This window comes from Ascidiella aspersa, chromosome 2, assembly GCF_963924565.1.
Source record: "Ascidiella aspersa chromosome 2, kaAscAspe10.2, whole genome shotgun sequence".
Taxonomy (NCBI): Eukaryota; Metazoa; Chordata; class Ascidiacea; order Phlebobranchia; family Ascidiidae; genus Ascidiella; species Ascidiella aspersa.
The window spans coordinates 28,479,064-28,492,802 of NC_139448.1; the positions used below are offsets into that span (position 1 = coordinate 28,479,064).

Sequence of the window (13,739 nt, forward strand, 5' to 3'; positions counted from 1 at the left end):
GAAACTTGAAAAATTTTGGGGAAGTCGTATCGTACCGATTATAGTAAACCAAAAAGTCCAGCTACATTCACTCAGTCAAATTTTACATGCATTACACGGATATAATATACTGTGTTTGGTCAATTTTGTCAAATTGATGAAAAGTGTCTGATGTGCGTTTTAATTTCATTACGTTAATGAAATATTTACGTCACTACTGCGTGCAATTGGATGAGCAAAAGACAGCACAAACAGCAAGATTAAGCGACGAATTGGGCCAATAATTCACTGAACTTTTTAGTTTTATATCGAGTCACTAGTTCTACGTTTTTACCATATATGAAATGTATTTTCTACGTTTTTTTACCAGTAGCGCTACTGTACGAAAAACGTTACATTTCTTGATTTTTTTAGACAACGCTAGAATATATTTTATCAACACTTTAAAAAAACAGAAAATCCCGTACTCTAGTAAAGGATAAAATTTAAATTAGCCAAACAAAAATTTCGTTCCGTGAAAGTCATCCGTTGTCCGCAATATTCCATAATTTTTTTTATTCCTTATTTTCGTAGGTGAAATATTTTAATTTTGAAAGAAGTTTGCCGCAAGCGCACGTTGTTTTGATTTGTACTATTAAAATGGAACATGTTGTTGGAAATGTCTGTATTCCCGGTAAGTTATTTGAAGGCTGCATTAACAATTGTGAAAAATAAAAATGCACGCCTATTAACAACACATTGTAAATATTTTGGCGATTAGAACACGTTTCGGCGCTGGTCTAGAATTCTACCATTTTCGTCCAAGGGTTTATGGTGCGAGTTAACGTTTGGGTGGGTCAAGTATTATTATTATATTTATTCTCCCATATTTTTTTTTTTCTTGTAATCTCAATTTTTACCAGTGTAAAAAATGTAGTAGAATTTCAGACCAGCACCCCAACCGCTTTGATTTAGGGTTATCAGCCACTATGGAAAAGTTTACAAGTGCACCCACGTTATTTTTTAACAGACTAGACCTGAAAACCTAGAAAATGTGCTGTACTTTCCAGACGGGTTTATCAGATAAGTGTTTTTTTAAGCTTTTTTCCTAAACCATAAGTTACTTTTGAAAATTATCCTCAAAAAGTGCATGTTGGGTAATTGCCTGGTTTGTTAACAATTACAATTACCAGAGGAGCTGTTTTTGATTTAAATTACCTGGTTTGTTTGGCATAAACCTATTAATAATTTAAACTACTTTGTTAGCTGGTTGAATAGCATCTTTAAAGCCTATACTTGGTGTAGAAACATGTGCACTTTCTGAACTTTACTTGTTTCTCGACTTGCTATTCTTTGAGCATGTATAGCTCAGGTAGAAGACTGATGGTCCAGGTATGGTCAAAGTCTTAAGGTTTAAATGCACAATCAGATCATTTTTCGAGACTAACCTTGCTTGTAAAAAAATCCTTAAATGATACAGACTAAAACAGTTGGTCTATTGAAGGCCCAGCCTGCATTTCATTACACTTCAAAAATCAAAAATTTACCCCTTTTTGACGCCTACCGGTAAACTGTTTGAGGTATGAAAAATCCAAAGAATCTTGTTGAATTTTTCAGGTGAACGATTAGCAAGCGTTGAAGTTTGTCAGAAAGGAAGTGGAACATATATTCGGCAAGGCTACCTCTTTGCTTCATTAACTGGTATTGTGTCAAAGGAAGAGGTACCAAATGGCCTTCCAATGCTTTTAGTGAAATCCAAAAAAGACTCACAGAGCGTTCCTGAAGTTGACAACGTAGTAACATGTAAGGTGAGCTATTGCTGTAATGGTAATATCAATATGCCTTGTTTTGGGGTAAGCTATGCATGGATCTGCAATGTAGCCGGATAAAAAATTGCAAAGCCAAAAAAGGTTGAGTTGATCGACATCATCGTGATTAAGACGTTTTGGTAACTGAAGATGATACAAGCTCCTGTTAAACTTCTTAATCAAAGATGATGTCGATCTACTTGACCTTTTTGGCTGTGCAATTTATTATTATCAATGCCTTGTTTTGTATTTTTGAAACGTAAAAAAATGATTTAATATTTCATTAAGTTTTGCTGTTTTATTTTATAATAGCTATTTTAAAGAGATGCTCATGTGTTTTATGTATTGACAGTACTTAAGAAAACAAAATTAGGAACAATATGCACATATACTTTTCAGATAACGCAGATATCATCACGGTTTGCCAAATGCCAAATAACAGCTGTTAACAACTCCCCACTTTCCCATCCATTCCGTGGCATGATCAGAAAAGAAGATGTGCGGGCAACAGAGAGGGACAAAGTTGAAATCTTTAAATCTTTTCATCCTGGCGACATAGTGTTGGCCAAAGTGGTATAACCCACAGTCTTCTTTTAGTTTGCAAGTATCTATATATTGCATTTAGGAATGCATATTGCAATAATATCGGATGCCTAATGCCAAGCAGTAGTATCTCGGTACGTGTCCTATACAAGGGTTGCATCTGTGCCTATATAATTTCAATTATTATATAAAAATGTCTTTAATAATTTGCGACCAAATGCAAATATTCCACTTCGAGAGGTAAATTTAACAAAACAAGTAAGTTAAGAACTGTGCAAGCATATTAATGACATATTTGGTATTGAATTGTGGTGGTTGTTTTCCAAAATATCAAATTTCTGTATCTGAACAAAATGTCAAGTATCAGACATCAGAATTACATTTAAATGCTTTGTTCGACATTTCAATGTTTGCTATAAGAAAAACGACAAAACAAATTCACATATCTTTAAAACACAAAGATTAATGGCATTTTACACATTGTAAATTTCACTTTTAATTTGACATAAGAGCCTTACAGAATGTTGACTGGAGATCTTTTCACAGCTCGCTGGACTCCTTTCTATGTTCAGTCATGTGAAATGTTTTATTCAACTATGTTACATTATCGTTTTTTGCAGTTGTCCCTGGGCGATGCATCCTGGTACCTACTTTCAACTGCTGAAAATGAACTTGGTGTGGTGGTAGCTCAGAGCGACAGCGGCGTCGCCATGATCCCTATAAGTCACAACGAGATGCAATGCCCAAAAACGGCCATTAAGGAAAGTCGCAAGGTGGCCAGGCCACAAAAAGAACACATAACATTTCCGGAAAGGTGATATTTTAACCTAACTAATCTGTTCTTTTGCGCTGAGGGGAAATATGGTGATATCATCGAAGTGCCATTGTGTGTGTATTTGTTGATCCAAGTCGATACAGTGACGAAGGAGCAAAGCATAAATAAAAAAACGCCATTGCGTATCACTGGCATAAATACATTTTTCGTCATGAAGTGTTGCTTATGGCTTGAACGAAGGTAACACACATTTCCAATGCGGTTTGCTCCAAGTGTCATGTTGTAAACGAAAATTAGGCTAAAAGAGGAAATGGTCACCAAAATTTACCTGACCTATAAAAAACAAATACAGTTTACACTAAGAAAAAGCGCAGCTGTGTTAAAAGCTAATAGTCGTCGAGAGGGTGTATAACGTTGTCCGGAAGCAAGAAGTCCGATTGTCCGGCGAAGAAATCCGGCCGCGACTTCTCGATAAAGGCGGTGAAGGATTCACGCGTCTGCTTCAGTTTGGTGACGTACGAATTCTTGAGATCCTCCATGGCGTTCAGCGCGGCTTCTGTCTTGCTTTGCTGTTCCTTCAGCTCGGAAATGTTCTGCTCCAGTTTTGCGATCTGGCCCCGAAAGTCGTCGGAAACCTAGGGAAAACGTCCTTATATTGATCATAATATAGCCCAGTGTTCAAGCAATTAATTTTGAAGTGGGCCACATAAAAAAACCGAACATTTCTGGCCAGCCTGTTTTAAAACGGGGAAGTACACGTAATACAAAAATGAAAAAGTTATAAATATCCTATAGTTTCGCAAAGCTTGTTGTTGTAGAGATAAGTAAGGACGCCTTGCAGGTGGAATTATTCAATAAAATGTTTTACCATTTATAAAAAAACAAACGACTTGTTTTTCTTAAGAAAGTAAACCAGGGGCCGGAATAAATTGCTTCGTATCTCAAATTTAGCGTGCGTTAGTTTGGCCAGGTCTAATATAGCATATATGTCATTTCAAGAAAATAGTTGGAGTGGAAAAAAAACAAAAACAGTTGAAAAAGAGAAGCTGTTGAGAATTATGATTATCGTGGGCCTAAAGAAACAATTGAAAACATCAACCGTGTGGATATTACGTTTAATATCATACCTACTAATTGCTGTTTTTTCTAAACAACTTCTAGAAAGCAGCATGTCACGTTTAGCTTTATGTTAAATTTCGGATAGTTTGAGTGTCGCCAATACCCTGATCTAAAGAACGAAAACGATGACCAAACCAATAATCCTCCTAAAAATATTTGCTACACACCTCCTGAATTTGCTGCGACGCTATCGCTCGTTCTTCTTTTCTGGCTTCCTCCACGGTTTCTTCTTTTTCGACGGTGAGTTGCCGGGTAAGTTCTTTAAGGGATTCCTGCTGGCGGACGCTATCGGCATCGTGTTGCGACTCCATAGCGGCCTGGTGTTCCCTGGACCAAAACAGACACACTTTGCTTTAGAAGAATCAGGAAGTGATTTTGAATTGCGCTTGGTAGTGGATAGACAGTGTCCGTTGGACACACTTTTTTATGGGGTAATAAGCTAGGCCAGTGGTTCTCAATCTTTTATGGCTTGTGGCACCCTTCAGAAATAATAAATAGATGGCGGCACCGCTACAAGATTTTCCGCAGGTAGTTCACTAAATTGTTACAATGAACGAACAACACACGTCAACTCTATACAACTCTCTTTTGTAAGAGTTAAGCGAAAATTATTGAATATTGTCAAATATTTCTCGGCACCCTTGAGCATTAGAAATGGCATCCCAGGGTGCCGTGGCACCCCGGCTAAAAACACTGAGTTAGGCCAAAAGACAATAACTGCTAGTAGCTGAAAGCACCTTTCCTTTGCTTCTGCGTCGCGAAGGGCGATTTCTTTTTCCTCAGTCCTCGCGACCAAGATGGCGGCCGACTTTTCGGTGGCGAAGTTTGCGTGTAGTTTCACCACCAGCTCGTTAAGCTTCTTCTCGCCCGCCTGCCTCTCTTCATAAACCTTTTCCATGCCTTTCTGGTACACGACTTCTGCGAAATGCAATTTCAGTGACGTTAAAAACATTGTCTGCATTCGGTTCTCTCTTGCACCAACATAATCAGTTGCATTGGTACTTACCACGCTGATTTCGCGGTATATTTTACACTTTACAGAGTAGAAATCCAAATGCAAAAAAAATAATTTCTTTTCGACGACTTTTTTAAATATTAAAGACTGCTCATCTACACTTCTTATACTCTTGAGACAACATGACTTCTTGCAAAAAAAATTTTTTAGCTAGGAGCTATACAAAATAGAGTGTATGGTTGTTTTGGGTTAATCAAGGGAAAAATGCGAAATAGTTAGCATACTGCAGGGCTAAAACTGGATTAATTTGGAGCTAATGCAGGTTTCTGCCATGATTTGGGTCCGACTCCATTTGTTAAAGGTTGTTTGAAGGTTGCGTGTTCCAACAGCTTAGCCACAGCAAGGTATTAAACATGTCTGAGTTTATTGAATAACATCAGAACGGCAATAAACTTACAGGAATAGCTTAAAGTCGATTCCCAGTACTAACAGTCCAGCATAATAACTTCTGTCCGTTACATTATTTTAGTTGATTGAGTTGAGCCTCGTCCAGTTGCGTTCAGTTCAGTTAAGTTAAGTCTCGTTTCGTTAAGTCTCGTTTTGCTTAATGCCAACGGCTTTTGTGCACATCGGCTGGCAAAAGAATCGTTTAGCAGAGGCGTGTTAACGGAATGAAAATAACATTTTCGTGTTACTTAACGCGGGTTTTTTTGGGTCACGTCATAAAGTTGATTATAAAACTTAGTTTCGGATAATAAGAACAAATAATAAGACGACCCCTAAAATACCTTCGAGGCGCGCCAACTGCTTTTTGAGATTCTTTTCGTGATGATCTTGCAGCCGCTTGACACGTTTTTCTTCGTTTAATCGCGCTTCGTTCAAGGCCTTTGCAACGCACTCTTGCTGATATACCTCGGCCTTTCTCCAAACCTCATGCTCACATTTTAAAAGAGCTTCTTCTTGAGTGCTACTGTGATTCTCTTGGGATCTTTGAAAGACTCTTTGACCAATATCTGCAAAATAGAAATGCAAACTTTATAGCATTCCATCACATGATTGGTTACTTTTAGTATTTTGTGATAATGGTTATGTTGAGTGGTTTTATTAAATTTGATTGTCCGCAATGTAAGTAGCGTCATAATTAATAAAGTTTGTACATGTAGTAATAGATGTATATTTTATTGTGGATTTGCGTTGGTCAAAGCCCCTACAAAGCAGCCTGTAATGTGTTTACTTAACGTTCACATACTCGGTTCATCTTGACCTCAATGCGTCAAACTTAATAGCTTCGTTTTTTATAAACCCCGCATATTCCAACAGCTGACAGCTTGGTAGTCTTATCAGTACGATATTCTGCAATGGTAATCCAAATAAATGCTTCAGCTTTCTGGTACAGTTTATTGCGGTGGGCCAACCTTACCTAAAATACTTCTGTGGGTTAAAGCTTGATTCAATGCCGGTTTGGTGTCTTCGTATCTTCGTGGAAAAGTTGGAAATTTCTTAACATCCAATGTGTCTTCCTCCATTTTGCAATTATAATACTAATATTATAAAACAAACTATTTTGCTTTGAGCTGCTAAAAGCTGATTGTTTGCCACTTAGACAACTTATGGTTACAAATTATCCTTTACGGTGTAGTTTTATAACATATATTTTTCAGTAGTTATAAAGATACCTCTTTGTATTATGCAGTTTCACAATTAAAAAAATATTTAAATCTCATAACTGTACAACAGTTTAAAATAATTATTTTGTTTCACCGAGATTTAGGACAACAACAACACTAAAGATCCGTATTTTTAAACAATTTTTATGATAGAATTTTTAATTGGGGGTAACCCCGTTGTTACTGGCAACTCAAATTTATTCTTATTTAGGGGGTTCTTAACAAAAAGATCCAACACAATAGGGTTCCATTGGTATGCAGTTGTAATTGGAACACACAAGATCTTCAAAACAACAATATCAAAAGCAGAATAATCTATAATACCACAGTATTAGCACCAACGGCATACTAAAATTAAACGGGCAGTAATATCCACAACGTAAGAAGATCTAAAATCGTCTCACTTAAATAACGCCTAAACCTGTCTGAATAAGTACTACATTACTGGAAATATGCTCTATTCGGACAAAAATAACACCATAAACTGTAGGGGATGGTATGACTCAATTAAGGGCCACCTCTATGTCTTCAGCCGTTTTAGTATCGCTTGCGCGCCCTAGTTAAAATGACGCCATTGGGGCGGCGCAGGCACCGGACTGTTTGATGTTAGGGGCGGCTAATAGGTAGGGTTTGCATTTTGGTGAAGGTTGAAATGATTAAGAGTACATAGTGATAGGGTTACTATGTTTTTTACTTTAAACAACCACTAGAGGACTACAGCATTTTTGTGGCAAATAAACTCACAAATTTAGATCATAGCATGACGTAATCAAGCATGTAACTCGAGGAAGCCTTTTGTTGCCAGTCAAATTTTTACGCATGTGCAACTAGGTAAAATATTTTTTTCTGGTATGCGGTACCGTGCCGATAAAAAAAGTTCAAGCCACTACCCTGCTTTCATCAGGCCACCCACACTCTCCTTGAATATTTTTAAACAAAGATTTCATTGTCGGTCCCCCTTTCTAGGACATTTTTAGTCCCTGCCATTTCCTTGGTACGACCAACTGATATATTTCCGCTAGGCACCAAATTGATTTTTGCAAAACCAATATTAAAAGAATTAGATGGAAGTTTGGGCAGGAATTGGATAGACACACTTTACTTAATTTTTGTGTATCCATCTCTGAATAAAGAATAGTTTCAAAATAATTTAGTAGCTGTTTTAGGTGGACATGTCAGAAACACGCAAGGGGTTTATTAGTCACAGCTTGGCTACTGTTTAATAAAAGTCACAGTGGCAATAATGTGAATAAAAGCTTTTTGAAACTGAAAGAATATTTTACTTCATTCTATCGTCCAAACTATAGTAATTTTATTATATTTGACAACTTTTTTACAAGTCATCAATAGAACTAAATTTGAACAACTGATCTGCAAAACAATTTAAACCTTTTTTCGAAAAAAAAACTGTAATATGCATTTATACAAATAAATCGCCAGAAATTGCCTGGAAAAAGTACATAAAGCAAAAAAATTGCACATTAAGAACAATGAATGATGAATATTTAACAGGTATCATCTGTAATAATCCCTGTCTGCCTGAAAAAACTTTCCAGATCGATCTTTAAAAACATGAAGAAAATTGCATTTATCACCATGTGAACAGTGATTCTTTCTGTAGAACATGCCACAAATAGCAGATTTCCAGCTTGGTATTCGTACTAGTTTGCAATCGAGTCTCTTGCCATCGTAAAAACGACCACTTAGTTTTTCAAGCGCAGCATAAGCCATTCGCTTTCTTTCATATTCAACATATACGTTGCCTTGCAGATGCTGAACCTGGTTGCAGCAAACCTTAAATTGTATAATTCTCCCAAATTTTTTTAATTCCTCCAGCACATCTTTAGAAAATTCCTTGAACATTTCATAGAGATCTTCATTGCTAAACTCCAACCCTAAGTCATGCACATCACCATGTTTTCCACCGACACGGTTGGCTCTTCTTGCCATCTCAAACGCAAACGTCTTAAACATACCAGTAATTAATATTACATTGCTGCGCTTAGCAATCTTGTGGCGCCTCTGACAATACACGCCAAATCGACAACAACCCATGGAATCATAAAAAAAACAACGTTCTCTTTTGTCTTCTGGTATTGTTGGTGTTTTGGATGTTCCCACTTCCTCTCTTGTTACTGAGTTCAGTAATGGGGAGACTGTTGCAGGGGGGACAAAAGCTGGCAATGTGTCCTTTGTTTGCATCTCTGGTTCAACATCCTGAATGTAGGGATTATGCCACTCTTTTACTTCTTCATCAATCAACTTCAAGAAGGAATCAATTTCTTTACTTTTTGCATCACTTTGTTGAGTTTCGATTGTTTGGGCAGAGGTATCAATTGCTTCATTACTGTTTTCGTTTTGTCCATTTTGAATCAAAGCAGTACTACTTTCGTTAGAAATACTGTTCGGTTCCAAACGAACATATATTTCGTCACCATTTAATTTACTATTGCAAGTCTGTTTGTTTTTGTCTGAAGCCAATTCTTCATCTATACAACTTAGTTTTAGTTCTTGCAAGCAAGAACCAACTGAAAAGCAATCAAAAGGAATCAATGCTTTTATTTCAGCATTTTCATCGGAGTCTGAATCTGTAATTTCAATAATGTTTTTTTTTTTCACATTACTTTCTTTTAAATCAGCATTTGATTGCTGAGATATTCTTTTCCGCTTGACTTTGCGTTTTGTTTTTTTAATAAGCTTTCTCCTGTCCCGATATTTAAGAGTTTTAAGTTTAGTGTTAATAATGTTCCAGTTTATTTCATTAGAGATGTGCTGAGGCGGATTAACATCAAAACTCATTCTAATATTAGGACAATACACTTTACACTATAAAACACAACAGCCAGAATGTACAATAGTGTTCACTGCATTTTATAAATAGTAAAAGTGTTCAGTGCCTAAAATACCCGTAATTCTGTAAGAAAGTAATCACAGTTAGATAAAAATGTATAAAAGAGAGTAATAACCAATCAGTGATTCAAATTTTTTGTCAGCAGGTTCTATTACAATTAAGTCTTATTTTTCAGCCGGTTCTCTTACGAAGAGTCATATTTCTACAACAAATAACTTTGCAAGAACAGGATGCAACCTGAGGTTCCAGTGAATGGTTTGAACCGGCTGAATTCAATCACTGCTACCAGCCACACTGAAAAGCAGCAGTCGTCTCATGACTTTGTAGATATGATGCAACAATTCAATTTTTAGACAAACACAAAAACAAAATTACTCCAATTATAAAAATTAACACAATGTATAACTGATACGGGCAAACTTGGCCATTGTAAACAACACATGAGCTACTTGGATCTCAAAAATTGGTGTATCAGATAAGAAAATCTATTGACAGCAACCAGCAATGCTAAACTGATTCGCTGATCTTACAAAATTTTGAAAGGCTGTTCTGAATCCCACCACTTTAACCAACCTCAAATCTCTGATTGGCTTCTATATGCATCCAAGACTCAACCAAATCAAGTAATAAAAAAGGTACACTTTAACAATATTTAACTATTAGAGAAAACCATTCCCACTTGTCAACTGTCAAGCAAAAAGGACTGTTGGCAATGACAGAAAAGTTGAAAATTGATACATTGTTATGACATTATTTCAATGTAACATTTTCAACTCACTGATAATCAAAGTTTTTGCCATAAAAGCTAGAACACTCATTTTTTACCAAACTATGCTACTCTTTCACATTATGTTGGCACTATGCAGTACTTAATTTAATATATTTGGGCCAACCTACAAACACTTTTTTTGATTGAGATGAAATCAGGTGGTTAGTAGCATAAGTATGTACCTAAAATTAGGTTTTAAGACAATCCAATATCAAAATTTTATTCAAATATGTGAGCTATGTCATAAAAAATAAATATGTCAACAAAAAGTCACTTCAATATGAAAAGGCAAAGCACAACTTAGAATGTTAATAATTTTAAATACTTGAGTTTCATTAGTTAAGCTGTTTTGGCTATAACAATCTAGTCATTTGGTGTCACATCTGCTGGCTGCATTACCTAAAAGTTCCCAATGGCGTTAAAAGCTGTTAGAAGGTGGCTATTTGCCCGGATCGCAGGTTAGTGCATTGTTTAAATTTGCTGAGAGTGTTCCACAATGATTGTACTTGTATTCAAACTCCAGTGCGGTAGTCAAATAAATTGTTATTTGTTTACATTTGCAATCAAACTCATTGTCAAATGATTATGATTTTCAGATACGACCGCAGTCTGCATTTCATGGCACTTCACACAGATATCTCGGGTGTGCAGCAGCAGCCCAAAATGGGGGTGTGCACATAAATTGCTTTAGAAAAAATATCAAGGGCACCTCCACCCGATAACGCAGACTGTGCTGTGCTTATATACGGGTACGTCAGAACGGCGCTCTTTCACTATTGTACGTAAAAATTAATCAAAAAAATTTTTTTTCTTAAAATGCCGCATACCACAACACATATTGTTTGGGTTAGGGTGCGGGTTAGCGTTTGGTTGAGGGTGAGTCAAGTTATTATTAATAATAAACATAATATTACTTGACCCACCCAAACGCTAACCCTAACCCAAATAAAATGCGTTATGGTATGCGGTATTATTTTTTTTTTTCTTGCATAACTTTTCATGTACAATAGTAAAAGTGCGCCGTCAGAACTTCTGTGCTGTACTGTAGCATCAATCAACACACTTGTCTTGTGGTTATTCTAAAGTTAACAATGAAAAAATACTAAAGTTAACAATGAAATAGTTTCGTTGGCACCAACCAATATGTGTTTATGCCCGTTTCTTATTATTAATAAAACTGTATTATTTAGGCTGCACTGTATGGGTTAATGCAGTGGTTCCCAAACTGTGGTACGCGTACCACTGGTGGTACGCGAGAGTCTTTCAGGTGGTACGCGACTAACTTCAGCATACGTATAAATTTGCGAAAACTCCCAACTTTTAAAACTTTCAGATTGTGTAATTTGCAATGTTGCGTTTTAGTTACCTTTAATTTGAGGTTTCGCACGTTTATGACGTAACACTTATCTTGTTCAAAATAATAAAACGCCAATTGTTAGCTGGTTTAACATATGAGAAGTAAATCGTTTACAAATTACCACCCAGGCCTCTCTGATTTGGACAAACGGCTTGAACAATATTTGTTGTCTTTTTCTGCTTCTAATTTGCAATTAATCCATTTCCTATTTCAAAAAAAAAGTCTTTGTTAATTTTCTGCAATTATTTTTACGTTGCATTTCAACCGTTTACATCACATTTTTTTATAAAATAACCATCGTCTTGTTTTCTTTGACATTTTTATAGTTGTTGTAAGTATTTTTTTGAGTTTTACTTAAACCCGAAAAATATACTGATTTGTGTTGGGAATCATGTGGTTGAAGACGCCAAAACACTAATGCAGTACTTCAAACAACAATAAGCTATTTAAATCAATGTATTTCTAACCTGTTCTTAGGTGGTACACGAACACTGTGCAAAAGCTGAAAATGGTACGCGAGAAAAAAAGTTTGGGAATCACTGGGTTAATGCAAACCACATTCGATTGACTTACTCATCCGTAAAGAGTGTCATGTTCACTGATTTGTGACTGACATTAAGAAAAAAAATAGATACGTTTCTTCTTTCAATCTTTGCGGTATACACAATGTATTGTAAGCAGATTATATGAAATTGAAAATTCAAATCGACCTAATTTGTTTTATTTTTTCAGCAGATTTTAATTTACCGGCTAAAAAGCCAAAATATAAACGCTAGGTCTATTTATCTGTAAAAGTCAGCGTATAATGTTTCAATGGGATGGTTTCCACCACTAGGGGTCGCGCGGACCGACTCAGATGAAGTCGCATTTTTTTACAATGGCGATAGGTCTGAGACTGGCACTATTTGGTCGATAATTCAGTTATTAGGGCCGTTTGCGACATTTTGACCGGTTTAACTGGTAAGTTTATCCCTGTAGTCACTATCAGACCATTTTTTTTCAATTTTTATCGCAAAGAAGTATGTGAACATTGCTTTTTCCAGTCATCAAACTATCCTGGCAATAAATTGTTGTAATTTACGCCTTTCTCACTCCCCGAATCAAAGACTGAATTGTTATTTAAGTTAGTTTACGATTTTAGCTTGTTATCACACTCAGAAAATCTTTCACGAGAAATTTGTTTGGCAAGGTGGCTGTGGTATGTTTTGGGGTAAGCTTCTAGTTATTGGTCCACAAAGTGCATTAAACTAGCATGCATTTACCAAGTGAAAGGGTTTACCATAATGAAGTTAGATATATTGGTCAATTTTTACTAATAATGTTGTTTATAATTTTCTGAAGTTAGTGAGAATTTTGTGTAAACTTCTAGAAAATACTTGTTTGGTAATATTAAACCTGCTATGCATTCTCTTCCTGGGTTAACAATTTATGGAACTAAAGAAACTGGTACTGGAATACAATTTAAGCAGATGCTGCTTTCCAAGTGATCTAACAGGTAAAAGTTTATTTTCTACCTCTAGTTCTCCCTGATTATATTAGTTTGTTATATGCAGTTTTTTTAAGTTATGGGATTCTTTAACGGTGTTTGATTTAGTTGAAATAAATAATAATCTATAATTCAAAAAATACACTTGTTTAGTTGCTATACTGTTTTATTTGTAGCAAATAATCATTATCTTATAAAAATTATTTATACCGTTTTTATAGGTTTGGAATCAAAACAGACAAATCTGGAAATATAATTTCTACAAGGGAAGATTCAAACAAGCCTGCATTAAAAAACTCTTTTAATCATGTTCTTGATGTCATATACTACAGTTCACACCTAACAAAAAGTCAACAGTTTTGCTTGTTTTATTAAACTTCATAATATGCATTTATTTTTTGTATGATACTAAGTGAAACAAAATTATACAGTTGTTTTAAACGCTGCGAAT

General features: G+C 35.7%; 3 protein-coding genes across 3 annotated transcripts; 1 reads left to right on the plus strand and 2 right to left on the minus strand.

Moving 5' to 3' along the window:
• The first annotated feature begins 579 nt into the window (after positions 1-579).
• Positions 580-3,372, plus strand: LOC146164701 (exosome complex component CSL4-like). Its single transcript, XM_083381414.1, has 4 exons — positions 580-652; positions 1,576-1,766; positions 2,166-2,339; positions 2,930-3,372. Exons 1-4 carry the CDS (start codon positions 619-621, stop codon positions 3,125-3,127), a joined length of 597 nt encoding a protein of 198 aa, XP_083237540.1. The 5' UTR covers positions 580-618; the 3' UTR covers positions 3,128-3,372.
• On the minus strand, positions 2,181-6,746 carry LOC146164702 (uncharacterized protein C6orf163 homolog). The gene is made up of 5 exons (XM_083381413.1): positions 6,579-6,746; positions 5,947-6,171; positions 4,941-5,121; positions 4,371-4,530; positions 2,181-3,719 (listed from the first exon to the last, which is right to left on the minus strand). Exons 1-5 carry the CDS (start codon positions 6,682-6,684, stop codon positions 3,471-3,473), a joined length of 921 nt encoding a protein of 306 aa, XP_083237539.1. The 5' UTR covers positions 6,685-6,746; the 3' UTR covers positions 2,181-3,470.
• A 1,522-nt stretch (positions 6,747-8,268) lies between these two features.
• Positions 8,269-9,732, minus strand: LOC146164703 (uncharacterized). Its single transcript, XM_083382380.1, has one exon. The coding sequence runs from the start codon at positions 9,622-9,624 to the stop codon at positions 8,341-8,343; it is 1,284 nt and encodes a 427-aa protein (XP_083238506.1). The 5' UTR covers positions 9,625-9,732; the 3' UTR covers positions 8,269-8,340.
• Between the last annotated feature and the right edge of the window lie 4,007 nt (positions 9,733-13,739).